The 25,711-nt window shown below is 38.0% G+C and overlaps 2 protein-coding genes and 1 long non-coding RNA gene across 7 annotated transcripts in view; 2 read left to right on the top strand and 1 right to left on the bottom strand.

The window, feature by feature from the left end:
* Positions 1-48: 48 nt before the first annotated feature.
* Positions 49-5,649, top strand: LOC149717583 (protein FRA10AC1 homolog). Its single transcript, XM_089840285.1, has 10 exons — positions 49-1,330; positions 1,428-3,973; positions 4,033-4,100; positions 4,172-4,258; positions 4,320-4,365; positions 4,425-4,501; positions 4,571-4,651; positions 4,709-4,793; positions 5,102-5,381; positions 5,440-5,649. The coding sequence occupies exons 2-10, from the start codon at positions 3,956-3,958 to the stop codon at positions 5,601-5,603; spliced, it is 906 nt and encodes a 301-aa protein (XP_089696411.1). The 5' UTR covers positions 49-1,330; positions 1,428-3,955; the 3' UTR covers positions 5,604-5,649.
* LOC149717581 (cGMP-specific 3',5'-cyclic phosphodiesterase-like) overlaps positions 5,628-25,711 on the bottom strand; it is a 45,607-nt gene continuing 25,523 nt past the window's right edge. For 3 of the 5 annotated variants that reach the window (XM_089840167.1, XM_089840162.1, XM_089840157.1), the window contains 19 exons: positions 18,358-18,516; positions 18,189-18,278; positions 15,784-15,930; positions 15,617-15,697; positions 15,056-15,117; positions 10,789-10,858; positions 9,621-9,671; positions 8,931-9,065; positions 8,710-8,853; positions 8,500-8,646; positions 8,328-8,435; positions 8,161-8,270; positions 8,004-8,091; positions 7,833-7,933; positions 7,552-7,768; positions 7,400-7,483; positions 7,241-7,331; positions 7,076-7,158; positions 5,628-6,261 (listed from right to left, as the gene is read on the bottom strand). In XM_089840167.1, the coding sequence (XP_089696293.1) occupies positions 6,130-6,261; positions 7,076-7,158; positions 7,241-7,331; positions 7,400-7,483; positions 7,552-7,768; positions 7,833-7,933; positions 8,004-8,091; positions 8,161-8,270; positions 8,328-8,435; positions 8,500-8,646; positions 8,710-8,853; positions 8,931-9,065; positions 9,621-9,671; positions 10,789-10,858; positions 15,056-15,117; positions 15,617-15,697; positions 15,784-15,930; positions 18,189-18,278; positions 18,358-18,516 (2,100 nt within the window). In that variant the 3' untranslated portion in view covers positions 5,628-6,129. Of the gene's footprint in view, positions 6,262-7,058; positions 7,159-7,240; positions 7,332-7,399; positions 7,484-7,551; positions 7,769-7,832; positions 7,934-8,003; positions 8,092-8,160; positions 8,271-8,327; positions 8,436-8,499; positions 8,647-8,709; positions 8,854-8,930; positions 9,066-9,620; positions 9,672-10,788; positions 10,859-15,055; positions 15,118-15,616; positions 15,698-15,783; positions 15,931-18,188; positions 18,279-18,357; positions 18,517-25,711 lie in introns of all 5 variants that reach the window. The other 2 variants (XM_089840177.1, XM_089840171.1) reach the window with 2 other exon arrangements.
* Positions 9,668-11,234, top strand: LOC149717582 (uncharacterized). Its single transcript, XR_016367160.1, has 2 exons — positions 9,668-10,002; positions 10,677-11,234. It is a non-coding gene; the product is annotated as an uncharacterized LOC149717582 (long non-coding RNA).

Raw genomic sequence — 25,711 nt, 5'->3', positions numbered from 1 at the left:
CAAAATCGGCTAACAATTGAAACCCATTTACCCTGGCAAAATCGGCTAACAATTGAAACCCATTTACCCTGGCAAAATCGGCTAACAATTGAATCCTATACCCTAAACCGACGTCTTCGACTAGGCCGTGCTCATATGAACTAATTCCTCTATTCAGATTCTCCCTTACCCTGATCCTTCATTAAACTCAAAAATGCGCTTATTGGGCAATACATAACTCCGACCGCAAGACAAGATGTCTTGACATATATTAAGAATGTCGCTATCTCGCTAAGCCCTATCCTAGCCTACTTCGCGTCAAATAACATTGTACATACTACGGCTTGGACACGGAGCTAACCCATTTCCAAAATGTTTACACTTTTCCCGACAAATTTCACCTTCAATATTAATTTTTACAACCTCAATTACGATGATCTAGCTGCCGACGATAGTTGACCCATGTTGATCCACAGCGATGAAGTCCAATCGTTGACCCATGTTGATCCACAGCGATGACGCCGAAAAGTTGACCCATGTTGATCCACAGCGAAGTCGTCCAATCGTTGACCCTTGTTGATCCACAGCGATGACAGTTGATCAGGGCCGTCCACAATCGCCCATTTCAATTAAAGAAATTCTCAGTTAGTTAAGTGTCAATTTTAATTATTGGACTGCCACACCAAATTACCATAGCGTTGCGGATAACAAATTTGATTCACCATAACAGTGCCATTCCATTAAACTTAACCTATCAATAACACTAATATTCCTAATTTAAACAGCAACGCCACACAAATAGTGTCTAATACCATCACTACCAAAGCGACAACTTTTAAAAACTATTCTACTATCCATACAAATAACTTCAAAATCATTTCAATTTCATTCGCTTTTAATGACATTATCCTTAATCATCATTCAAAAATATCAAGAAATAAAACCGGCGTTAACGGCCGGTGAACGACGCTTACCTTGTTCAAATTGGCGTAACATCAATGCTCGCAGTCCTTCCTCCGCAAACTGACAGAGTTTCCCCTGCACACACTATTAGCAAAATGGGCCCGATACAATAACAACCTGACATTTTATATAAAAATTTTATTTGCCTTCACCCTTATCAAAAAAAAACATTTCGGACTTTTTTCACATTCCAAGGTAAACGTCACCATCTCTAAAATTTGGCAAACAAACAAAAACATTTTCATTTAAAAAAGCAACTCTAAATCATATAAATACCCAGCATTTTCAAACATCAAGTCACTCATCCGCTCTCTCTTCTACGTTTCAACAATCAATCTTCCCTTGCACCTAGAATTATTGCTGGCTTCACCTTCGGACTCTCACTATGGTAAACGTTTCATTACTGCTACACTAAACTATTGCCTCACCTTCCATTGCTGCTCACCCCATGTGAAACTTAACATATCCTTGCCACGCATTCCTAGTTGCTTCGCCGAACCACTGTCATTCTACCCGACTAAGGCCCGACCTTGGATTAGTACTTATCCAACGGCTTTCATTCTATTCGACAACCACCTAACCTTGGATTGCTAGTTCCCTCGAGCAACGACCGTCATTCTACCCGACTAACGCCCGACCTTGGATCGCTAGTACCCTCGAGCAACGACTGTCATTCTACCCGACTAACGCCCGACCTTCGATCGCTAGTACCCTCGAGCAACGACTGTCATTCTACCCGACTAACGCCCGACATTGGATTGCTAGTACCCTCGAGCAACGACCGTCATTCTACTCGACTAACGCCCGACCTTGGATCGCTAGTACCCTCGAGCAACGACTGTCATTCTACTCGACCAACGCCCGACCTTGGATCGCTAGTACCCTCGAGCAACGACTGTCATTCTCCCCGACTAACGCCTGACCTTGGATTGCTAGTACCCTCGAGCAACGACTGTCATTCTACCCGACTAACGCCTGACCTTGGATTGCTAGTACCCTCGAGCAACGACTGTCATTCTACCCGACCAACGCCTGACCTTGGATCGCTAGTACCCTCGAGCAACGACTGTGATTCTACTCGACCAACGCCCGACCTTTGATCGCTAGTACCCTCGAGCAACGACTGTCATTCTCCCCGACTAACGCCTGACCTTGGATTGCTAGTACCCTCGAGCAACGACTGTCATTCTACCCGACTAACGCCTGACCTTGGATTGCTAGTACCCTCGAGCAACGACTGTCATTCTACCCGACTAACGCCTGACCTTGGATTGCTACTATCCTCGAGCAACGACTGTCATTCTACCCGACTAACGCTTGACCTTGGATCGCTAGTACCCTCGAGCAACGACTGTGATTCTACTTAATCAACGCCATTACCTCTACTCAACGTTGCGCCAACATCCTCACTATGTGTTTGCCACGTACTTAAAACAACAATTCAACCCAGGTTCATATCTATCATCCTTGGCTACAGTCATCTCCGACTACTTAGAACAATTCTGGCTCTTCACGCGGTAGGAATGGGTCTAATTACTGTGTAATTTACAAGTACAATTCTAAGTTTACCGTTTGTCTGGTCCCACACCATGTCAAGAAAAATTCCCCCTTTTCATCTAAGTTTACCGTTTGTCTGTTCCCACACCATTAGCCATGTCAAGATTCAAAACGCTAAAGTAATATCATACCTATGAAATTTGCGCGACAAATGCAGCACGTGAACAATATGACTCTTTGTACTTAATAAATAAATATAATTTTTCTCGGGGGAAACGTCTTGGTTCTTTGTACGTAATAAATAAATATAATTTTTAATTACATATATACAACTTCCCTTCTTACAAACACCCCTAATATATCTCGTAACCCTATTCCATTCGTTCAATTACAATCTTCCGAAACGCACTTATCACCTTCATGGTAACACGACGGAGTGCTAATCCCTAAAACATTACCTCACTACCCTCCCTATGGCGCCATATCCTACCAGAATCGTCAGCGTATAAAGATAGAAGATAATTATCATTCGAATACTATTCCGCTACGCTCCAGCAATTAAATCGCCTACAGAAGAGAGGCCCGCGCAAGATACACTCGGACAGTGACAATCCTGCGAGTCAACTTACCGATCATCATTGCCACTCCGTCTTACCTCAGTTGTCCCTGTTATCTCGTCCAAACACTGACGAGAATGAACTTTATCTACATTTCGTCACACTCTTAGACCTCAATTGCACAAACATCTAATTCAACTCGCGTACTTGTACGTACTATGCTATTCGCCTTAATCCTTTATCACTACACGCTCATTATGTCATTAAATGTTTCAAAAATCAAAACTAAATACAAGTCCTTGTTACTAACTCGTATTATTACGCTTACTTCATTCATTTCAATCTTAGTGTCAATACAAGTGTAAAACACACGTTCCATAGGTATGACTACGTCAATTCATGACACCATAAGTTTATAAGATATGTTCTATAAGTATGTCACTACCCATACTTCGCAATGTTAGAGGCTTAATGAGAGCTAGTCCAAGAACGACGTGAGAATTGACTACACTCGGTTTTGCAGTCCATCCTCCTCTTTAGTTTGTACTAAGCCTTTGACAAGGCCTCACTACGCGTCGCTTTACAAGAATCTATGACGTTTCACCTACGTCACTTCATGACAAGCTCTCATTAACGAGTGACACACTTATGGAACATATCTTATAAACTTATGATGACACCTTCTCTCAGTAACCACTGACTAACTTATAATCATACTAAACGTTTCTGCAAGTTTGAACAAAAAACATTTCCATAACTAAATTGGCGCGTCAACTGTTAAATAAACTACTTCCAGAAAAGCCTCAAAGAGGGCGACATTATACTTCTATTCATATTTATTAAAAAGAAATATCAAAAAAACAAGAAGTCAAGAAAACACACGCGCGCTCGCTCAGTACTCACGCAACTTTTATGTTCGTGTAAATTGCAAGAAATAGATAAAATATAATTCCCAACTTATGGATAATTTGAAAGAAGTAATTTTCTAACCCTAATAACTCGCTGCTTCACAAATGATAACATCTATTATATTTAGGTTCATCTTGGAGGAGATTACGAATCAGCTTTTGATTCTGAAAGTGAAGCTGATCCCAAGGAAAAAAGGTACGCAATGCAACAATGTTCTTTAAATTCTTAACACTAACACTAACACATTAAAATCTATTCACAAATAGGCTAGATAATGACATCACTCAAACAAGCATTATACCTCACTCAGTTTCAAAGGCTTCCAAGGAGGTTTTCCATCAAGAGTATAGTAGGTGGGTGTTCTCTTAAACTACATTAAAAAACACGTCAATTAAATTAAATAACACTTTACAGAGAAGAAGGGCGAAATCAGAGGTTTCATCTCTTGGCATTAGACGCAGTAAAATACCTTAAACATTCTAATATCTTTTACAATACCACTACAATTCGTACTTACAGTATAGCAGGCATAAAAAACTCATCAATGAATACATATTATGCTATCCTGGAGCTAGTTCTCTAATGAAAAGAAATACGTAACTAATTGACATTAAATTTATTATTAAATTTATGTATTCGTCTAGAGTCATCTCTGTTTTCCTTAGGCAAAATGATAAAAATGAAAATGATGTTTTAAAAGCTAATCACAAATTTTTATGGTCAAATGATGATAAAGTTGAAACTTGGTAAAATTTCATTTTCTTATTAAATGACTTTAAATATTCTGAAATTTTTAATTAAAGGGAACAAAGATTGGCTAAAAAGTATTACGATAAATTATTTAAAGAATATTGTATTGTGGATCTCACTCGGTACCGCGAAAATAAGGTTAGTAGTCTGCTTACATTAAAAAACAAAATAGTTACCTGTTCTGACGAAAGATGGCGTCCTCGGCTTAGGCGATATTAGGCTTACCTTTAAAGGCGGGAAATCCCAATTGCATAAAGGCGCAAAGTTTACGCTTCAAACTTAAAAAAATTGTATTTCTTGCTTCAGTCGCTCTAGATTTATGTAAAATATTACAAATTTACTTTGAACTAATACATTTCAACATGAATTTAGCAATTTACGAACACTCTTTGAATATAGACATAAAAACGATACAAAAAAGTTAAGCCTTGGCCCTATTTTAACAGATAGCTATGAGATGGCGAGTAGAATCGGAAGTAGTTAGCGGTAAGGGTCAGTTTAGTTGCGGAAATAAACGTTGCGACGAACAGGAAGGATTACGAAGTTGGGAAGTTAATTTCGCGTATTTGGAAGATGGAGAAAAAAAGAATGCTCTAGTAAAAGTTCGGACTTGTCCCGAATGTTCGTATAAACTAAACTATAAGAGTCAAAGAAGGGAAATTAAAAAGAGCAAACGAAAAAGGTCTTCCGATAGCAAAGAACCAAATAAAAAGAGTAAAGGATCAGGTACTTAACAGAAACCTAAACCTAATTTCCTTGTTACGATGAGTATGTTTGTTTTTAGATGACACTGAAGAAGGTGAAAGTAGCAAAACGCTTAAAATAGATTCTGTCGATGAAGATACATCGGAAACCACCGAAGAAATATGGAAAGAACCACTAAAATCTGTAGAAGAGCGTTCTAAAGATGAAGAATTTGAGGATTATTTAGCCGATATGTTACTGTAATATCCAAACAATTGAATAAAAACATTTTTGTAAATAGCTCAAATAATTTAGTTGTTCTTTTATTTCCTCGGTAACAATGTATAACATTCACGTTAAAACGAATTTACATCTATTTACAAATAATGTAAAGCTTACGTAATAAAAAATAACCATTTTAGAAGTCGTTTACGTACCTTACGAGTAATACTGACGAAAAATAAAAGGATATTTATACAACAACGGAGATGAGCGTTTTTCATCATTATTTACATCTTTTACTTTGTTCTTCGCATCTACAATGTCTTGTTACGGTTTTTTATTTACAAGACGCTGTCATCTCTACTTTCATTACTCCCGGACATAACTTGGTTTTATTCTTTTTATGGACTTGGCTGATTTTGTTCGAACAACTGAGGAAGATGATGGTTTTACGTATATAGCTGCGGCGTGTTCGGGTGTTGGTTGGTTGGTTGTTTGGTGGTACTGTAGTTTTCATCTAAGCAAAATTCCTCAGGTCATCATTGGGCCTTTGCGTGTCTTTTTCCTTTTAAATCAGTTCGCAAAAACGGCTTCGATATTTGCCGCATCTGATTCTTTTCGGAAGGGAAGCTCCTCGACTTTCTCGGCCGAAACAGTTGCTTTTTCGAAATGGCGTGCAATCCACACTCACTTCGGATTTCTGTTGCATTTTTGGAACCAAAAACTCAAATCATTTATTACCATTTTTTTGGGGTGTTCTAGTGACGTCAAGCGTTACTACGGTTCAACTAACGTTCAATGATAAGCCTGCGTAAAATGGGCTCAATATCCCCGCCTTTTAGTCACTTTCCCGACATTTAGAGGGTAAGGGGAGGGTCATACCTTTGGTTTTATAAAAGATACAAAGACTTTCTTTAAGTAATGTTATACACCGATTTCTCCCCTTTCCAACGACACTAAATACTTAAGGTTACAATAAACAGGGTCCGAGTAATTAAGCAAAAACGGATATGTTAAACACTGCCTCAATTACACTCTGTCACACTAGATAAAAACGATAAGCACTTCTTTCTGAGATGTCTATAAAGGTTCGCGTAAATCCCATGTTAAAGCGAATCAAGTACCTATTTAAAGGGACTGCGAAGAAGCTATCGGTGGGATGGTAAAAATGATTTGAAATACGTCACAGGCACGACGTGACAACAAGATACAGAGACTCCACATAGTGTGGGACTGGACATCTAGTCCTTGTATTTCGCAAGATTGCAGCGCCAATTCCCTGAAGTGCTTGTTTTCGAAATAAAACGAACTAAGCTTCTTTGAACCACGCCTCTTCTCGGTCACGTGACTCTTGACGTATTTCAAATAATTTTTACCCACCCGCCCAGTGCAGTAATTGCACTTCGTAACATAGACATTGAAATTGTGTTACTAAAAAGCTGGAAGTATATAAGGGGGGCCAGGGTACAAATGGACGAGACAAGAAGCTACACGTACTCAAGGTTGGGTGGTACCTGGGACAGCGAACGCGATTGGGTTTCAGCCTCCTCATCTTCCCGATTGTTTTCCCGACAGCCATTACTTAAACAGCGAGACTCTGTAAAAGCAATCAATGACATACAAAACTTTACTTACAAATACACTTCACCAAACTAAAAACGAAAGACGTGAAATTATACCGGATTCTTCTTGTAGTTTCAACCAATGTTCTCGGTTAGAAAGACATCCTTCGTACAGTGGTCGAATAGCCGGCCATAATTCAGATAATATCTTACGAATAAAACAATTATAATTGCACTTAACATTAAGACTACGAAAAAGTAATTAAAAAAAATTACCTTGTAAACTGGTAAACAAATACAGTCGATAAACTCGACTTGCATCTTGGGAAGCTCGGATTTTTTTTCTCTGTCCATCATTGCCTAAGTTCGTGTAAAAACATCGTTCAATTACTCTCTGACTTGCAAATCTTTCTTAAAGACTTTCTTACAATTGGTTTCTGATTGAGTTGAACCTTCTCCAAATCACCTTGTTCGAAAAATTCGCTAGCTACTAATTCGGCCACGTGTTTCTGAACGTCCCAGGGTTTGCTGATGGCTGATATATCGCACGCCGTCATCATCATACCTCTTAACAGTTCCTTAGACTCTGGATCTTTCCAGTCCGGCTTACCCTTGGCCACTATACCCAAAAAATTGTCTTTCTTCCTGTATAATGGAAAATACATCAATATTTCAAATTGTCAGGTAACATTACCACAAAATATCGTACTTAAAATATAGCGCCAAATCCGTGGACAAGATAGCAGCCTCTATTATTTTTACAGTGTCCTTGTACTCTTCCGGGGACAGTGATTGCAACATGTTATTGCCCTAAAAAGAATCGTTGTTCAAATCGAAACGATGACGCGATTGTTCATGTTATAAATTGACAAGTACGTACTTGACTATTTAGAATCATAATACATTGATCAAAATGATGATGTTCCATGGTTGATGTACTGTAAAGCGTCGATAAAGGAGATTCAATTCTGAAACATACAAAGTTTAGTAACAATGTAACAGTAGTGGACTTTAAGACTCTTCAGCACTACACCTACTTGGTTTGAAAGGAATTATTTGTCCCTCGATGGTCCAAATCGTGACACAAACAAGCCACCAAAATAGCCAAGATTTCCATATCAGAAAATAACTGCCCCATTTTACCCGTCTATAAACAAGCGTTCATTAAATCATGGTTGAAACACTTGGTCGACGAAGGACTTACAGTTAACATGGAAAACATTGTCTGTGTGACGTTAAAAGCGTGTCTCCAGTTATGATATATTACCGGTCGGTAGTTCTTTTTGACACTTAGAACCCAACGACACATGACCTGATGGAATTTAACTATTAAACTCGCGAACGCAAATAACGGTTGATAAAATAAGAGGAATTACCTGGTACTGAATGCGAAATTTGGAAATTAGATCTAACTCCTTGAACATACGAATGGTGGCTTGACAAGTCTCCTCGTCAGAAAGGTCCAAATCAGAAAATTGGAAACTGTAAAGTTTAAATTTCTCCGCCGAAGGAATGTGAGAATGCTGCATTGGGGGAACATTCACGTTAACTCTACAACATTTTTAAGAATACGGGGACAAACTTACGGCCAGCCGTTGCATTTCTTCGTAAGTGGAAGACGCGTGGTACGAGAGGACCTCCAGGGCCACTCGCTGTTTAGCCATTAACTTAATAGCTCCTTCGTACATTTGAGTGTTATGGATACCCAGACCGCAAAAGATGGAAAAAGCCTGTAATACAATAAGAAATAATCATCTCGTCATCTCACACGTACACGCGTTACTCTAGGTTCGCAAAACACACATACTTCAAAAGTATTGATATCAACTTCAGTGAAGGCTTCACCATTTGTTTTGTCCACTAACTGGGAAACTCCAATGACTTTACCTTCGCTGTTAAAAATTGGCAACGAAAGAACGTTGCTACCCGAACTACGAACATTCTGAATAAAATTTAAATTGTCCATTAAGAATAAAAACCTATAGGTCAAACTGAATTTTACGACTTAAACATCCGCTCAGACTTTAAAGGAATGTACAATTCGTTTGGTAGGGTTGGCCCCTTTATCAAGTCTATCATCTATCAAATAGAACTCTTTAAGTCACTCGACAATTTCGCAACGTTATCAGTGCATTGGAAATAGACCATTTCCACGTAACTAAGAGGGAAAGACATGGGGGTAAAACTCTACCCTTCGTCTCGCTTTTTGACGCCTGCGCTGTAGTTATATCATGATATTACGCAGAGACGGATGGCAATGTATCAACCCCCTTGTAAGCCTCGATACTGAGGCTTACCTACCCCTTTTTTATATCGAAAAGGTCTATAGACATCACCATTCCCGCTGATCCTATCCGCTTACTGTCACATGACATTGTTCAATCGAACACGCCACAATTTAACGGATTGCACATCCCTACGTTTCTCGGGTTAAAATTTATGTACATCTTTTTGAGCGAAAGTATAAGGCTAAATATAACGATTTTGATACACTAACCATCGCATCTTCTTGCCCAGAAGGATCAGGCTGTCCCAACCAGTTATAAGTCTGAAAATGGCACCCCTTAGCTCGGGTAAAATTGGAAAAAAACAAAAGAAACAAACAAAAATAGGAAGAGAAAAAGAAAAGAAAAAACAACACGAGAAACGAAAACGAGAGATGAAAAGTGAAGAGGGAGAAAAAAGAAGAGAAAGATAGTTTGGCCGACCAAATTTCTTTTGTGATTTATATAATATAAGTATATATTTAAATATATAGATGGTTCCAATTGGAAGAATACAAAATACAATATTTAATAAAAACAATCTTAGCTACTTCAATGAAAGAGAAACGTTCCTCAAAACTTGGATATTAAGCATTCCAGAAAAATTCTTTCAAGGTATGGAATTTGCATCGATTGCCACTTCAACTTTATTTTTTCTTTTTTATTTGAAAAATTACGATTGCATCAAACTAATTAACTATAGAATTAATGCGATAACGCTAATAACATGAATGCATAGATTTCTTAAACTTGGGATCTTTAAGAGGACATTTTCTGGGTTTTTCTGCTTCAATTAAACTGGTGTAGAAACCATGACATCAGGCATAATTTATTTGACCTTGGAAATCACATGATATCGACGTACCTTCCGATCTACGCGCCCCTTATATACAAACATCATACACATTCGAATAACCAATGATATGCATTGTAGGAGGAGCTCGTGGTTTAACCAGATTTTAAGCCCTTCCCCTTAACTTCAATCACGTGTTAGTATCGGGTCTATGGGTGTTTAAAGATTCCCAAGTAAAAGAAAACTATGTATTCCCACTAATAATAATTACGTAAAAATGCTAGAAAAACTAATCCACTAACATTGACGTAGGAACGTTATACTTTCTACTTTTAAATCTTTTAAATATTGAAGTATTTCTATTTCTATAAACAAAACGCCAATTTTCTGCGCTCATTTCTATAATTTTGAAACTATATCGTTATAGTTCCTACGACAAACATTCAAAATATAACTAGAAAACTAAGGTTTTTTTCCGCAAACATTTTTCAAAAAGGGAAGTATCGAAAAACAAAAAGAGAGAAAATACTAACATAAAGGTAAAGTAGAGAAAGGAAATAGAGAGAGAGAGTAGAAAAATAGAGGATGCAAAAATCGATCGTTCTGACCTGTCCAGTAACAGCCACGTGTCGAGCGTAACAAAGATGGGAGGAGCTAAGGGCTGTCAAATCACTCTTGCTGCGTGTGCCAGTAAAGCCAGACAGTCCAAAAGATGGTTGAGTCGGCGGAAGTACAGAGACATCATTCACGTACAGCGTCGAAGAAGTGAAGATTGAATAAAAAAGAAAATAACAGAAAAATATCATGAAAAACAAGCGCGAAAAAATCTTTGGGCAAAGTATATTTATATATAACATACATAAAAACCCTTTAAAAAGTATAACCAATCGATCATAAACTGTCAATGAAGTAAAAAGAACTTTCTTCCAAAACTTACTCTTCTTGAGAGAGGGCAAAATTTCAATAAAATAATAGTGCTTCGTTATTAAGCCTAACATTTTCATAAGTAAAAAACAAACTAACTAAAGAAAAAATATATTTATGTCAGTCCATATTTTGACTGTTTATTAATGGATGAAGCTAGGAATACATACAGCCAATGGGAATCATTGTGTAACCATTTTCTCAACACATTTTTCCGGGAAAACCTAGAGAAATCTTGATTCATGACGATTTTACGTAACTAATAATGAGAGGCCATAGGGCTGTAGTTTAATATTGTTCCTCCCCTTTCCACCAAAATCGCGGCAAACTTTACAGAGTGGAAGGCTTGTGGGGGGATGCATCTGATTAGCTAAGCGGAGGCGTGACGTTTAATGGGGGATATTTTCACCCCTTTGCCCACCCCTATAATTCATCTCGCTGCGCCTTGCACCTTCGCCCGCGTGCTTGGACTGCCATGGGATATATCATTCCTAGTAGGTGTATGTATTCATGATGAAACTTCATTATAAGTCGATCCCCATCTTGGAAAAACATCATTCACAATTTAGAAAGAGAAGAAAATAATATACAGAAACGAATTCAATTTAAAAAGCAAATAAATTCTCGTATACGCGTTTATTTTTGGTCAATAAAATCGAGAAGCGTCAAGTACAGGCCCGTTCAGACTAGACAAAAATCTTAAGTTCGCGTCGGTACGTTCATTTACCTTAAAACGAGTTCCATTTAAGGTGATTTTTGAACCAAGACTTTACATACAACAATAGGGTCTTTGCGCGTGACGTCAAGTTACCTTCCCCCTTTCCTCTCCCCTTGGCGGCTGCCCGCTCTGGCCACGTTAGGACGCCATGTTGACATGCCCTGAAAACCAGTTTTCGCCCCCTATTTTTTACCCCTTTTTACTCTGGCGGAAACACCCTATAGCCCCATTCAAAATCATAAATACCGAGTCAAGAATCCTAAATCCTTTCAGGTATCGTCCGCTCAAACGTACCTCACTAGATCAAGTGTCAGTTAGACACGATCCAGTGAGCTATGGCTAAAGAAAAAGCGCTAACCAATGGTGGTGCCATCTCGACACTGACCGGCAAAACTGAATAATTTCAACCTAAACCAGCGGATGTTTTACGTAGCCATTGACAGGTGTCTAATTAAGCGAGCCAAGAGACTATACCGACATGAAGGTAAGATTTTACTATAGTCTGAACGGGCCTTGGTAAGTTGATTTTCGCTGGGAATTGAAAATAAGATTACATTCAGAGCGCAAATATTGGTTTCTCTTCACCAGTGCCCGTATCTATATCATGGTTGCTTTTTTACCCCATGCGGAACTCCGTGAGATCTAGAATCCTTCTCCCAAAAACCTATTTTCCGTTACCAAATTTAAGGTGCCCGATTTCTGCTGGTATATTTGTATATAAGATTATGTTTTTCTTATCAAATCTTTAAGAGAGATACCAAATAGATCTAAAAAAATAGACCAAAAATATATTTATATATTTCCTTTCAAGATGTGATTATTTACCGAAAAAGATTGACCCTGTTGTTGTGTGTATACGAAAGCCTTTCGAACCAGTCCAGCTTATAGTTTATATTTATATTTCAATAATAATTTATAAAAATATGGTATAAAAATCTTCTAGAATGATGCCTTTCATGTTCAACTTTGACTTTTCGTCATCGAGAAATTTTGCTTCACCGAATTCCATCATAACATATTAGAGCATTCTTAATTCACACAGGAATACATACAGCTACTAGTAATCACTGTCTCCCCTTTTCATTTCTACTCTGGGTTTTGTGGGTCGGCCTTGACTACTATCCGTCGCGCCTCATTGGTTGGTATAGCAACGCGAGGTATAGGCGCGCGAAAAGTGCACGAGGTATCATCAGTCATACCAAAAAGCGATATCTAGTTTACTAGGGAGAAGCATTAATATGCTCAAGTAAGTATTCGCGCGCCATAGTCCCAGTCCCCCTTTTCAAGGAGGCTGGTCTGTTTCGCCTCTCCTCAGTCGGAAAATATGACTAATTTTCGTCATTCGCGTCGCGCTGACGTGAGTTTTTAAGATCCAATGAGATGCGGGTTATAATTTAGAGGCGGGGATTAACTCCGGGCCTACGTTTGCAATGGAGATAAAGCTAGAAATGTGGTGAATTTATATAGATATCGCTACTTGGTCATACACAATACGACAATATCCCATCTAGATACGTTGAGTGAAAATGTCTACACAATCATTCCAATTAGCTGTATGAATTCCTGATTCTCAGTATAGCTTAATTTGAAAGGAATTTCAGTTGATGGGGTTCGAGTTTAGGGTTTAATAATGGACGTTAATGGCCCCGATCGTAATATGAGAGATACAATATAAACTGCCTGTAGGTAATTCCAACATTTTCCAGGAAGTTTAAGCCTTTCTCTGTTGTGTAGAGAAAAATTAACATAATTGGACGAAAGAGCCGTGGCAAGACTGGAGAAACGTAACCCCGATAAAAGCAGCGGGAACTTTTCGTTTATAATTAAGGAAACGAACAACGGCGAGAAAAATAGGCTTAAGGTAAGCCTAAATTGAAAACTTAGTATTAGGAAAGCGTAATTATTAACTACACTATCCTATTTTCTCAACTTTCCGTCCCACTCTAAGCCTAATTCCAACTCTAAGTGACATTTTCTCATCTTTCCGTTGCTAGGCAACGCCCCCCTAGAAGCTTATATCGAACTCGTACTTAAGCCTATTTCCAACTAGAGGAAGAAATAAAGAATAAATTATTCCAGGAAACTTTACAAAAGTTCTGGCCGCGTCTAATTTCTCAAGGGAAGGAAAAAAGGTAAGAAAAATCTTCCTTAATTTCCTTTTCCTCAATGGAATGGAAATGGCGCGAAAAACGCTGGTTAAGCATTAAAGTTTGAAAATTAACTTTACCGCGCTATACGCTATGTTGTTAGGTTAAACTCGCGCTACAACTCGATAACTTTCGCTATGGTTTTCTATCATGACGCAAACGTTTTGTGGTGCGAACAAACGCTATAGTACTCACTATTTCCTTATTTTCCCCCTAAATGTATAGTAATCCCGAAATGGGTTTCAAAGGTTTTTTTTGGCATGGATAAGCGTGGGGTTGCCATGGCAACGCGATTATCAGAGCTTTCCAGACTACAGGAAGATGGTTACGTCGGGTTTTTATGTATATATATTATTTAATATCCCTTGCTACCAAAGGCAAATATGCATGACGCGTAGTGCATTCAGTTCAGTTTGTCCGTACACTGGCGCTACTAGTCAAGCGCCAGTAAAAGGAGAAATAGAAAATGCCTCCCCCTAACAGCTTAAACTTTACCGTCCTCTGTGATTTAAGTTTGTCAAATACTGATTCAAACTGAACTGCTAGCCTTTCTCTACGAAATCTCTTTACCCACCAACAGCATGGCAACATTTTGGGAACGGCAAAACCCCTCTTTAGTGTGAACTATGTATATCGCGTGATACGGTAAATATATCTTTCGTCTGATAAGAGGCAAAGTGAATTAAGTCTTCCCGCGCTCTATTTGCAATTGCTAATACCTGCACCGATTTTTTTATGGGCTGGATAAAAAAATCATCTTATTGAAAGGGCAAAGTATCCCGCAGTTCTTGAACTAAGTGCATCAGACTATATTAAATTTACAAGCAACATTGAAGTATCCCCTACCCCCTTTTTTGGCTCATTTTTAATTTAAAATACCCCAAAAAAATAATAATTTATTTATACTACACTAGAAGTAACATCTTCAAACGATAATGTTAAAAAATTTACTAGGGATTGGTAACATACAATATCTTAAACCTAAGCTAACGCTAAGCTGAAAATTCCCTTAGTTTGAAACATTATTATAATAAAAGTTTAACAAGTGGTTTATCTCTTGAAATAATATAAAGGATTTAAACTCACCTAAGTCTCCTGATCTTTTCTTCTTGTCGGCCAAGTTCAAATACGGTACTGAATAGAACGTCCTGTTCGATAAAAAGTTACTTTTAAATTCTATTTCTTTAAAACAGATTTATGCAAATTATGTTAATCTTGTCGCGTTGCTTCCTTATATTTGTACTTGACAAAAAAACTGAATATTTTTAACAAAAAGCTAATTTTAAAGTTACTTTTGTAGAGAACATTTCTTTTCAATAGACCTTTTCGATGTAAAAAATGGGGTAGGTAACCCTCAGTATCAGGACATGCAAGGGGGTTGGTTGGGTACATTGCCTTCCGTCTCTGCTTACTCTCATGATACAAAAAGACTACAGCGCAGGCGCAAAAAAGCGACATGGAAGGCAAAGTTTTACCTTCGTGTCTTTCCCTCTCACTCACATCGAAATGGTCTATTGACTAAAATAATATTAACAAGCTACCTTCAACTCTCATCCATCCATAAGCTCAAACTTTCCTATTATAGATAAGCCTACTTTGTAAAGTCCTGAATTTCAAATATGCTGGGCAAATGAAAAAATGTCTTACTTCCGGTTTGGAGAACTTCCGGGGTTTTAAGACAACCGGACAAGTTGCTTTGTTCGCGTTTGGCTTCCATTGGTACAGACACTGTTGAACGTAGATAAAAGAATCATTAGGCTTAACGACAAGGTTTTAGGCTTAGCGAAATAATTAATATATAGACCAAAACTTACTTCGAAATCCTTGGGCTCGGAATCGACCAGATAAACTCGGCAAGAACGACATCGCAAAAGGGACTGAAAATCGCTCATAATTTTCGTGATTAACCGCTCCAGAGAATAGGATTCCACAAATATTGACTGCGCCAGCGTCAGTAGCAACTATAATAATCAAGACATTACCCAGTTCTTAATTGCTCTAGACATAATTAAACAATAGGCAAGAAAATAGGCCTAAATTCGCCTCAAGAGACTCGTAATATTATTCATAATTAATTATACAAATGCATAATTAAAAACTCTTAAATTAATAAGTAGACGACTTAATTAAATTTGAGAAAATGTCCCTAAAGTTTTAGGCCTAACTTTTAAAACAATTACGTAAGAAGTTCATGGCCATTTCCAATCGGTCAACGACTAAAAAAGAACTAAAATTAATCCGATTTCATTCTAAGATTAGACTAGAAACTAAAGCAGGCTTTAGCAAAAAGAATCAAACCGTATTAATCAATTGAAGATGTAAGAAATCCTTCTTTAATCTTTGGTCTAATCTTAATGTGAAAAAATCGGGGAAAGTCGTTCTTTTTCTAAGATTTAAGTTGTGACTTTATATTCCAAGGCTAACTCACTCCCTTTTTTTCCTGAAAAACAACCCCTAGTCTAGATGGCTGGCTTCGAATTCAAATCAACTTTAAAGGTCTTTGCTCACAGTTGAAAGAAGTCTTTCTCGAAATTGGTTTTTTGGGAAAAATAAGGAGCTCGGTTTCCTAGGGATATAAGCTTCTCTTTTAGAAATTATCCTCTTGTTTCTCGCAACAACCCAAACAGAAAGAAGTTTTTATCCAGTATTTTTCTACTCTATGGGTTTATCTTTGAGCCAAGAAAAATAAAACTGTATATTTTTTATCCTGGCTCTTTAGTTTTACTGTCCGAATGACAGTTTGCTAAGCCTTTGACGCGGGTGGCACATAGCGTGAATCTCCGGGAGATGGTTTATGAACTAAATCACTCAGTCGTTTTTCGTGGTTAGCCCTTTTTTATCTCATTGCGGCAAAATTGCCAAGAGCAAATTCAATTTACCATACTTCCCCTTATTTAGATTTACTGCTAGGGATAGTGTCCAGCGAGTCTTCTGCCCATGAAAAGGTTGTAAAGGCCTTACTGAGTGAGAGAAAGTTGTGAACTGATTTCACCAGATCATAATTGAAGTAGATAAAGACGATGTAGTCCTTGCCTCACCAAACCAGACGATTTTTGTCTCGACAAAATCATCAACATCTTTCCCAATAAGACCGTGGCCAACTAAAACCTCAACATCTTTGCCCCACGAAGATCGTGGCCAACGAAAACCTCAACATCTTTGCCCCACGAAGATCGTGGCCAACGAAAACCTCAACATCTTTGCCCCACGAAGATCGTGGCCAACGAAAACCTCAACATCTTTGCCCCACGAAGATCGTGGCCAACGAAAACCTCAACATCTTTGTCCCATCAAGATCGTGGCCAACGAAAACCTCCACATCTTTGTCCCATCAAGATCGTGGCCAACGAAAACCTCAACATCTTTGTCCCATCAAGATCGTGGCCAACGAAAACCTCAACATCTTTGTCCCATCAAGATCGTGGCCAACGAAAACCTCAACACCTTTGTCCCATCAAGATCGTGGCCAACTAAAACCTCAACACCTTTGTCCCATCAAGATCGTGGCCAACTAAAACCTCAACACCTTTGTCCCATCAAGATCGTGGCCAACGAAAACCACAACACCTTTGTCCCATCAAGATCGTGGCCAACTAAAACCTCAACACCTTTGTCCCATCAAGAACGTGGCCAACGAAAACCTCAACACCTTTGTCCCATCAAGATCGTGGCCAACTAAAACCTCAACATCTTTGCCCCATCAAGATCGTGGCCAACTAACCCCTCAACATCTTTGCCCCATCAAGATCGTGGCCAACTAACCCAACTACTTAAAAACAGACCACCAAAGAAAAGTCAGTAAATCGATAGATTTACATCAATTAATGGATTTCGAAACACAAGTACAATATATGGGTTAAGTTTTAAACTAAAGTAATGATCCCTGTCTACGTCGACTGGACAAAAAGAAAGTGAATATTAGCGGGTCAAGGCCACTCAGCTCTTCGGTACTAGCGAATGTCGTTTGCAAGTCTGACCATCACCACAACAAAGATAAATTGGCTCCAACTACAATGTATACCAGACTAAAGCAGCGTTCGTAATGGTCATCAGAACTAACCCTAACCTAGAGACACTTAGACTACAAGGTCTAAGAAGAACTGACCCGCATAAACTACCATCCATTTACTGGCACCGTATTAAGAACTCGTTACCTCATCCAAAACAATTCAAAGGTAATTGATGATAGCGAAAGGAAATTACAGGTGTACAAACTTACTTGATTTCTCTTATACTCCTGCACGGACATTTCGAAAAGTTGAGCGTTTTGAATACCAATCCCACAGAACGTCAAATACTTTTTAAAAACCTACGCGTATAAAACAAAATGTCAAATTAGAAAATATAAATTTCAAAAAATGAAATTTGTATAAAAAAGTAAACATTACCTTAGCGTCCTGTTCCGTGAATTGATTATCCCCGTTAATTTTATTGATGCATTGGGCTACACCGATAACGTCACCGCGGCAATTTAATATGGGCAAGCACATTAAACTACCCGTCCGGTATCCAGTTTGACTGTCGATTTCTTTATTGAACCGCGGATCCTGCGAAACAACGTAACGGCAAAATATTCAAATTAAACTAGTATTTTTTTTTTCACTGCCAACGCGAAACGTATTTTAAATAACTTTTACACACCTACAGGGAGTGGATAAATAAACTTTCAAGGTTTAAAGCAACATTTACCTTAAATTAAGAAAGGAAAAATATGGGGTAGGAAAGCCAAATGTCTCTAGGGCCATAATCAGAAGTTGGAAGTTTAAAAGTAAACATCGCAAAGTTTTCAGTAATAATATAAGTTTATAAGATATGTTCCGTAAGTTTGTCATTAGTGGTTACAAACTGGAGCTTGTCATGAAGTGAGTGAGGTAGGTCATAGATTCGAGGTAAAGCGACCCCTGGTGAGGCGCTGTCAAGGCTTAGTACATTCTAAATAGGAAGATGGAAGTCCTGCAAAACTAACCACCGAATGTAGCTATATAATAAACTAGCCGTTACCCGCGGCGTCGCTCGCGTGTAATAAGAACTTCCATCTAAAATGATATAAAGAATGTGTAGATTTTACTGATGAATAATATTTTTGTGGCACCCTAGAAGCGAAGGCACTCGGCACAGTCCGTCAGCCCGTCGAGATATTTTTTTATTACTTTTCAGACGGACATTAAGGGTTTTTAAGTTTTTGGCCGCCATTTAAAAAGATGGCAACAAATCGAACCCAAAATACCATTCAGCCCGTCTATAGGTTAAAGGAAACCATTGTACTAAATATTTGTGAAATCGGTTGGAACGCGCGGACTTTATTGCATAGAGAATATTTTTTTACATTTCTGGGCGCCATTTTAAAAGATGGCGAAAAATCGAACCCGAAAGACCATTCACCCCGTCTTAAGGTTAAAGCAAACCAGTGTACTAAATATTTGTGAAATCGGTTGAAACGCGCGTACTTAATTGCATAGAGAAGATTTTTTACATTTCTGGGCGCCATTTTTTAAGATGGCGGCGGATTGGAAAAATCTTTCTTAGTACGCGCCTACTACTTATGAGTAACGTTCCTGCAAATTTTCAGCCTTCTAGGGCAAGCGGTTTGGGCTGGGCGTTGATTATCTGTCAGTCTGTCAGTCAGTCAGTCAGTCAGTCAGTCAGTCAGGACTTTGATTTATATAGATATAGATTCTCGCTTGTCGTTCTCGAACTAGCTTGAGCTGCAAGTCTCTAGAATTAGTTAGTGTCATACTTATGGAACATATCTTACAAACTTGTGGTAACATATTTTGAATCAAATTGTTTCTTGTTGAAAATAATAATTTAAAAAACGAATAAATTAATTACAAAGTATCCTTCTAAATGCTAATTAGTATATTAACTTAAGGGAGTTAGGTTGACGTATTCTACCCTAATTACTTTAATTACGAAGCCTTACAGATAAATAATATTTCATGTGTACTTAATTTATCGCTCAAACAATATTTGGCTAACTCACGAACAGAAACAATTTACTTTAAGTAACTAACTTCGGCACGATGTATCACAGCTCGGCATATAGAAAATAGCGTGACAAAAACTAGTTGAATTAAAACCAGCTTTACTGAAGGGAGTTTCGTTCAGCAGAGACTGCTGCTAGAGATGTAACTTTTAAAAAATTCAGAATGATGGAGACTAGTGCATGGTTCAACGAGAGTAAGTGACCGAGTACTGAAACCACTCCTCGTAAGTTAGTTTTAACTTTAGCTAGCACTCTGTACTTTGAGCTTTGATGGCGACTACACTACACTTCGCTCTAGATTACTCTGACAGTGACTAGATGAAGGACGATACACGTTTGTACGTACGTCATGATTTAAAAACATAAGAGGAGTGTATATTAGCGATGGTGCATGGGTATAATGGTTAGAATGCGCGGCTTCCCTCAAGGTCCTTTTCAGGGACAAATTCTAACTTGTGATTAAATACCGAGCCGACGTTTCAATCTCTTTCGACTTTCCTCTATCGTTTCTGTTTCAACTGAATTAAAATAAAATATAAACTAAACTAAACCTCTACACTATCAACTAAAACTTTTAATTTTTTCTCTAGAAAGATAGCATAATTAAACATTTCTTTAAATATGCAAATTCTCTTTAAAACTTTCTTAACTTTTAATAATAAATTAAGAATATAGCTTACGGTTGTTTACTGTTAAGGTACCTCGACTTGGTTTAGAAAACAGAAGAAAAAGAGTCCAATATCAAATTCTCGCGCGTAACAAAACTCCACTAGTAAAAACTAAGCCTTTTAAAACACACGGCAAAGCACTAAGGGTTTGAAATTTCATCTTTCGTTCCAGATTAGTTGGAGAGACCGAATTACAAACGTCACAACTACGTCAAGATCCGCTATTTTTTTCGTTACAAGACCAAGAGAAAAAGAACAGGCAATGTGTACTTACAACTTATTTCTTAAATTGCCCTAAAAAAGAAAACTAATACCGTGCCAATTTTTTTCTTTGACTTTTTTTTTTTCTTTAAAAAACAAGGTATAGTATGCACCGAAACGCTCTAGTCTAGAAAATGTCAAATGGAAACTGAAATATTTGGGACAACTTATAGCTAGCTCTCACACACAGCCTGTTAACCTCGCAAATTCTTACTCTCAAATGTTTTTCACGTCTCATTGAAGATTGGGTGATGTAAAAATAGATGACGTGAAGTTTAATTTAGAACAGTCTACGTTTAAGAAAGAAATTCAGAGAAAACTGAGGTTGTGTTCGCGGAACTTCTTGCAGGTTGACGTAAATACTATGGTTGTAACAATAACGAAATTGAAGTGTGTCCCAACAGCCAGAGGATCTCTAAACCATACCGTTTTATTAGTATAGAGCTATTTCAGAGGGGGTAATGGCTACGTCACCAATGTTATTTGCCCATAGAGAAAACCCTCATAAAATGGCCGCCCTACACTCAAAGGCAGGCCCAATTTTCGTAGCAGACGAAATTTTTCCCCCACTGAAATAGCTCTATAAATCAAGAAGCGATATCTAGTTTGCTAGGAAGAAGATATAAATTCGCCACATTTCTAGCTTTATCTCCAGTCCAAACGCAGGTCCTTCTTGATATCGCTTCTTGTACAAGTGAAGCATGCTTAAGCAATAACTATGGGGCAAGGATAATTAACAATAGTGTGGGAATGTAATACGCGAATAAAACGAAGATTCTATGCCTTGGTTAAACTTTGCTAATCCATCATAGTGTTTTGAAATACGAAATTAGGCTTAAGATAAACCTCCTCGAAGCAAGGACAATTAAGAATAGTGTAGGAATGCAACACACGAATAAAACAAAGATAATATGATTTAATAGTCATGGATATTTGATTTAGTTTCTATTTAAGCCTTGGTTAAACTTTGCCAATCCATCATAGCCTTTTGAAATATCAAATTAGGCTTAAGATAAACGTACTCCCTTTAAAATACAGATTCTGACAGTATACTATACCTCAAAATAGCTATTTCTCTAATCTATAAAGACCCCTTTCCGAAGCATTTCCCTTCTGAACTAATTAAACCAGCATCAAACGAGGCTTAGTTAAACACTACGAAAGACGTATATTTACAACAACCAAGAGTTTCCGTCTCTAAACATCTCTCGCACCCATACCCTTCCCCAATAATACGAAATCATCGACGTGTGAGAGAGAAAATACAGACAGTTCAATCGGCAGGAAATTCCGGAAACGCCAGACCGCATCCTAGATCCATTCCCCTTCCCCAATTCGTAACCATGGTAACGAACCAAAGATGCTACGGATGTCCTGAACTAGAGAGAGCGCAGACCCCCATAGTGTCTTGTCTTTCTCCACCAATGGATTGAACAGATTTTTGGGATACTCTTATAAAGGGTTACCGGGATTCATCCCCCACAACCAAAAGTTTCCCAGAAGGGTCAAACTGAATAATATCTATTTAATCAAAGGCTTAAGGGGACCTCAACTTAACTTTGTCGAAAAGAGGACGGAAGCTCCAAAAGCCGTAAGTTCTGTCTAGAGGATATAGAGAACCAGTGCACTAAATATTGAAGAAATCTATTGAGATGCACAGACGTTATTCCACAAAGGTTTATTTACAATTCTGGCCGCCATTTTTCAAGATGGCGGCGGATTGGGAAAATCTTTCATGGAGCGTGCCTACTACTTAAGAGTAACGTCCCTGCAAAATTTCAGCCTTCTATTTAAAGAGGTTTGGGCTAGGTGTTGATTATTAGTTAAGGAATTTTTAAAATCATAATAAAGAAATTCGGAAGGATCTTTGGATTTCAGAAGACATTTATCGAAATCTTCCAAAAAATTCTTGGAAAATTCATAATGACATTCACGTTTTCTTAACGTCCTAATAACTCGTGCCAACTTTCCTCCCACAATTTCCAGGCAATCTCCAAACTCTAAACACACACATCTTTAACAATAAAGGGACCCTCTTTTAGTCACACATTCTAGTAACCCAGGTATTACGAATAATTAATTAGTTTTCAGGGAAACGAGGATACGACAAAGATAGACGGGAAGTTGAACAGTATTGCCCTGCACACAAATACCTTTATGCTTTCTCGGCGACAAGACCCCGAGTAAAAAACAAAAAAACAAACATGGAAATAGAAGCTACAGGAAGCCAACCTCCTAAAAGGAAATGTGTACCCTTTATTGGGCCTCGGTAAGTTAGTATTGAACGCCAGGGACCAAAGGAGAAAGTGAAAGAGGAAGAGAGAGTGGTTCGATTGATTTTCGTAGTCGATCGAAATTCGACTAGATCCACACCACGCGCGCGATGTCCTTTCACCCTAAGGGCCAAAACCGGAAACTGTATTTTCTTCAAGGAAACTTGCCAAGAACGAGCTTTAGTCCTCTCTAGTTGCTTGAACTCTAATAATAAGTCCAGGGTTGTCCGGCGTTGAAATAACATTGGCATTAAATTACTGTTTATTTTAGGTTAGACCCAGAAAATAAGTTTGTGTATTTACTGTTATGAATTTATTCAAACTTCCAATGAATGCTTAACCATTCTTATAAAAGTACTGGACTTGAATGCTGAATATAACCTTTAGTGGGACGTCACGTTACTCTTTACTAGTGGGTCACTTTGTTCATTAGAAGTTTTCCAAACCGCGGGAAATTTGGAAAATGGCCCAAATTAATGTAACCCTGTCTTGGGGAATAGTTCTTACAAATTGTGGGTACTAAAGGGGCTAGAGAAATTTCCTTCTCCTTGAACCACGCTTCAGGGTTGGGAGAGCCCCTCAGGTTTGGAACTGAATGATTTGAATCAGAACAGACATTGAATTGCAGTCACAAATGACTCTGGCAACACTCGCTCGCCCACAATCCTTTTCTATTTCAATTGAGCAAGTGTTTAGTTTGCATATTCTCTCCGCCATCTTTTAAAATGGTTTCCCGAAACTTAACCAAAACATCCTGAAATTTTAAATACTATAACCGATATTTCAAATTCTGACTAACATTCAGCAATCTAACTAGCGACAAATACAAGCGATGTTTCCGCGGCCATCTTGAACAATGGCGCCCAGAAATCTAACCAAAACATCCTGACGACGGTGGGAACATTAGCCACAATATTAAAATAGAAATTATTCCGAGTTATTTTATGGGTTAAGGTTAAAAGAAGGGTCATCGATTTTGATCTCCGAAGGCCGAGGCAATCTGATATCTTTTGGAAGTTATATTTTACAATTTCTTTGGATTTCTTACTCATACGTCAAAAATATTTTTTGAAAGGAAGAAGTTATCCTCCATTTTTTCCCCCACCATCCCCGAATAAAAAAATGATTTTATCGACTTTCTGCGGTAGGGGGAAAGGGGGCGGAATTTGGGAATTCTACTTTCTCTAGAAAAGATGAAAACCGTTTTTTGATGAATTGACATAAAATTTTGGAATTTGAAAAGTAATGCTAGAAGATTCAAGATTTACGAAAAGGAGCAAGAGATAGATAGAAAGTGTTCCAAGAATCAAAGCGCAGATTGAAACGAAAAATTCAGAGATTAATTTTCCTGCCCTCATGTTTGAGAGTGAATATTTTCTATTAGGTTTAATTTCCTCTCACTTAAATATTTAATAAGTGACCTTGTTGAATTATGGGATTCGAGTCCCTTTTCAAAAGAGGGGATGAATTTAGTATTGTCTATTTAAGGCTTAACATTGATGGCTATGTTTACAACAAAGACTTTAGATGGGGCTTAACAGTCATCAGTCCACTAAACTCCTTATTGTATGCAGTCATATCTAAAGTGTTTGTTGTCCACATACCAAAGGTTCCGTCTTAAGAACCCGACTTTTGAAAAGGAATAAGTGGATGTCACTAGGTTGTAAAGTCCCGGAAGTAATATTACAATGTTACTTCCGTTTCGTTTGATTCCTCACAGTAGAACTCACCGATATCATCATAATTAGAGCCAAGAAGCGATATCTAGTATACTAGGGAGAAGGAAAAAACTCGCCACATTTCTAGCTTTATCTCCAGTCCAAACGAAGGTCCGGAGTTAATCTCAGCCTCTAAATTACAACCAGCATCTCATTGGTTCTTGAAAACTCACGTCAGCGCGACGCGAATGACGAAAATTACTGAAGAGGAGAGGCGAAATAGCCCGGCCTCCTTTTACGTCCCCCCTAGTATTTTGAAAGGGGGACTGGGACTATGGTGCGCGAATACTTAGGCATCTTATACCTTCTCCCTAATGAACTAGATATCGCTTCTTGTTAGAGCTAAACTAAATTTCTACACCACGGAAGTTGGTAAGCCCCTATTTCAGTAATCGAGTAAAACTTTGAAATCAATCTGATAATTTCAAATACGTCATTCGTTTTGATTACTAACCAAGACGGGATAGTTCAAATCGTAATCATTTATTGATTTCTGGAAAATTCCGGGAACCAAATACGTCATTTAGTTCCTACGATAAGCGTCGTTTAAAAAATCGATCAAATAAAATAAACTTTGCAAATATCAGAAATAGGTTATTGAAAGTTATCACTGACGATATGTTACTCTAAATATTTACAATTTAACCCTGGGAAAGGATAGAAATGGAAACAGAAATAGACGTACTGATAACTCGAGATTAGTCTACTTTTAGATTGGTAGACTATTTATTTCTTATCAAACACTGGGAGATTTTTATAATAAAAACTTTGCCCCGCAGTGGTAATTGATAGTTAAGTATATTCTGAGAGCTTTATTTCTACGCTAAATGGATTAA

This window comes from Phalangium opilio, unplaced genomic scaffold (genome assembly GCF_054372755.1).
Source record: "Phalangium opilio isolate 3A_F unplaced genomic scaffold, DU_Popi_V2 ptg000003l_1, whole genome shotgun sequence".
In the NCBI taxonomy this organism is placed as follows: domain Eukaryota; kingdom Metazoa; phylum Arthropoda; class Arachnida; order Opiliones; family Phalangiidae; genus Phalangium; species Phalangium opilio.
This window is presented reverse-complemented; position numbering and strand designations above follow the sequence as displayed.